The sequence below is a fragment of the Antrostomus carolinensis genome, unplaced genomic scaffold (genome assembly GCF_000700745.2).
Source record: "Antrostomus carolinensis isolate BGI_N321 unplaced genomic scaffold, ASM70074v2 scaffold4859, whole genome shotgun sequence".
Classification (NCBI taxonomy): Eukaryota; Metazoa; Chordata; class Aves; order Caprimulgiformes; family Caprimulgidae; genus Antrostomus; species Antrostomus carolinensis.
The window spans coordinates 616-2290 of record NW_010337775.1 but is presented as its reverse complement, the minus strand read 5'-3'; the positions used below and the strand labels follow the sequence as shown (position 1 = coordinate 2290).

The following is a 1675-nucleotide window of genomic DNA, read 5'->3' as shown; positions in this document are numbered from 1 at the left end:
TCTAGCATGCCTCCCCCGCCCCCCAATGGGGGACCACTCCCCCTTTCCCAGGGAAGTGGTGGGTTCCCCATCCCTGGAGATGTTCAAAAAACATGTAGACATGGCACTTCAGGACATGGTTATTGGGCATGGTGGTGTTCAGTTGACAGTTGGACTTGATGATCTCAGAGGTTTTTTCCAACCTTAATGATTCTGTGGGACGGTCAGATCCCTCTCACCTGGTGCTGCCACTTTGACTCAGGACTTTGTTTCTTTCTTTACCAGCCCCAGAGGTGCTGGGCCCAGAGAAGTACGACAAGTCCTGTGACATGTGGTCCCTCGGTGTCATCATGTACATTCTGTAAGTCAGACGGGTTCCTCTCCATCCTGCCAGGGTCAGGAGGGGGGGATGCAGCTTTCGAGCTCAGCTGCTGGCTGGCAGGGCTGAGCCTTTCCCAGCTGCACTGCTCCTGCTCCTGGCACTGCCCTGTGTCCCGTGGGCACTGACGGGGAGGGATTTGAGGTGACACGTTGACTCTGCTCCTCTCCCGGTGCAGGCTGTGTGGGTACCCCCCCTTCTACTCCAACCATGGCCTGGCCATCTCACCCGGCATGAAGAAGCGAATCCGAATGGGCCAGTATGAATTTCCCAATCCTGAATGGTCTGAAGTGTCGGAGGAAGGGAAATGTGGTCCCCGTGGTGGCTTGTCCCCGGGCCGGGTGGCTTGTCCCCGGGCCGAGGTCTCCCTTTGGGGTCAGCCTGTGTCCAGCAGTGCTGGGGGAAGCCCAGGCAGGTTGTGGGGTCACCTCTCGGTGATGCAGCAGCTTCACCTCTTTGCTCAAGAGGCTTTTGCTGAAGGGTTTGTTCACGGTGAGATCTGTGGCACAGAGAGGGTGGGAGGCACGTGCAGGTGTTTTGGGGCTGCTGGTTCAGGTTGGAGCATGGGGAGAGTCCCCCTGGGACCTGCTAACACCTGGCCCTGCACAATCCCTTCCAGTTAAACAGCTGATCCGCAACCTGCTGAAGACGGACCCGACGCAGCGCATGACGATAACGGAGTTCATGAACCACCCCTGGATCATGGTGAGTGTGGGGCTGATGGGGCAGCAGGATGGGATGGGCAGGGAGTGACAGAACAAGGGGTGATGGCTTGAAACTGGAAGAGGGTAGGGTTAGATTAGATATTAGGAAGAAATTCTTTGCTGTGAGGGTGGTGAGACACTGGCCCAGGCTGCCCAGAGAAGCTGTGGCTTTCCCCTCCCTGGAAGTGTTGAAGGCCAGGTTGGATGAGGCTTTGAGCAACCTGGTCTAGTGGAAGGTGTCCCTGCTGCTGGCAGGGGGGTTAGGACTGGATGAGCTTTGAGGTCCCTTCCAACCCAAACCAGTCTGGGATTCTATGGAAGTGGGGCAGGGATGGGGTGCCATGCCTGTGGCTCCAGCTCACGCTCCTCTCTCTCTCGGCAGCAATCCATGCAGGTGCCCCAGACCCCGCTGCACACCAGCCGTGTGCTGAAAGAGGAGAAGGACCTGTGGGAGGACGTGAAGGTAAAACCTCTCTCCATTGCTGCCTGGAACGCTCTGTGCTCCAGGTGCCATTTGGGGACTCTCCACTTCTGCCTTCTCATTGCCAACCGGGCTAATGGGGCTCAGTGCCAGCATGCCCGCTCCTGGGGAGATCTGTGCTTGGGAGGGGGC

General features: G+C 58.0%; 1 protein-coding gene across 1 annotated transcript in view; it reads left to right on the top strand.

Annotated features, from left to right (window-relative positions):
• Positions 1 to 1675, top strand: part of LOC104530635 (MAP kinase-activated protein kinase 2) — a 7025-nt gene that overhangs the window by 4964 nt on the left and 386 nt on the right. The window contains exons 6-9 of the mRNA XM_029086814.1: positions 265 to 340; positions 537 to 670; positions 978 to 1063; positions 1445 to 1525. Of these exons, the coding sequence (XP_028942647.1) occupies positions 265 to 340; positions 537 to 670; positions 978 to 1063; positions 1445 to 1525 (377 nt within the window). The remainder of the gene's footprint in view (positions 1 to 264; positions 341 to 536; positions 671 to 977; positions 1064 to 1444; positions 1526 to 1675) is intronic.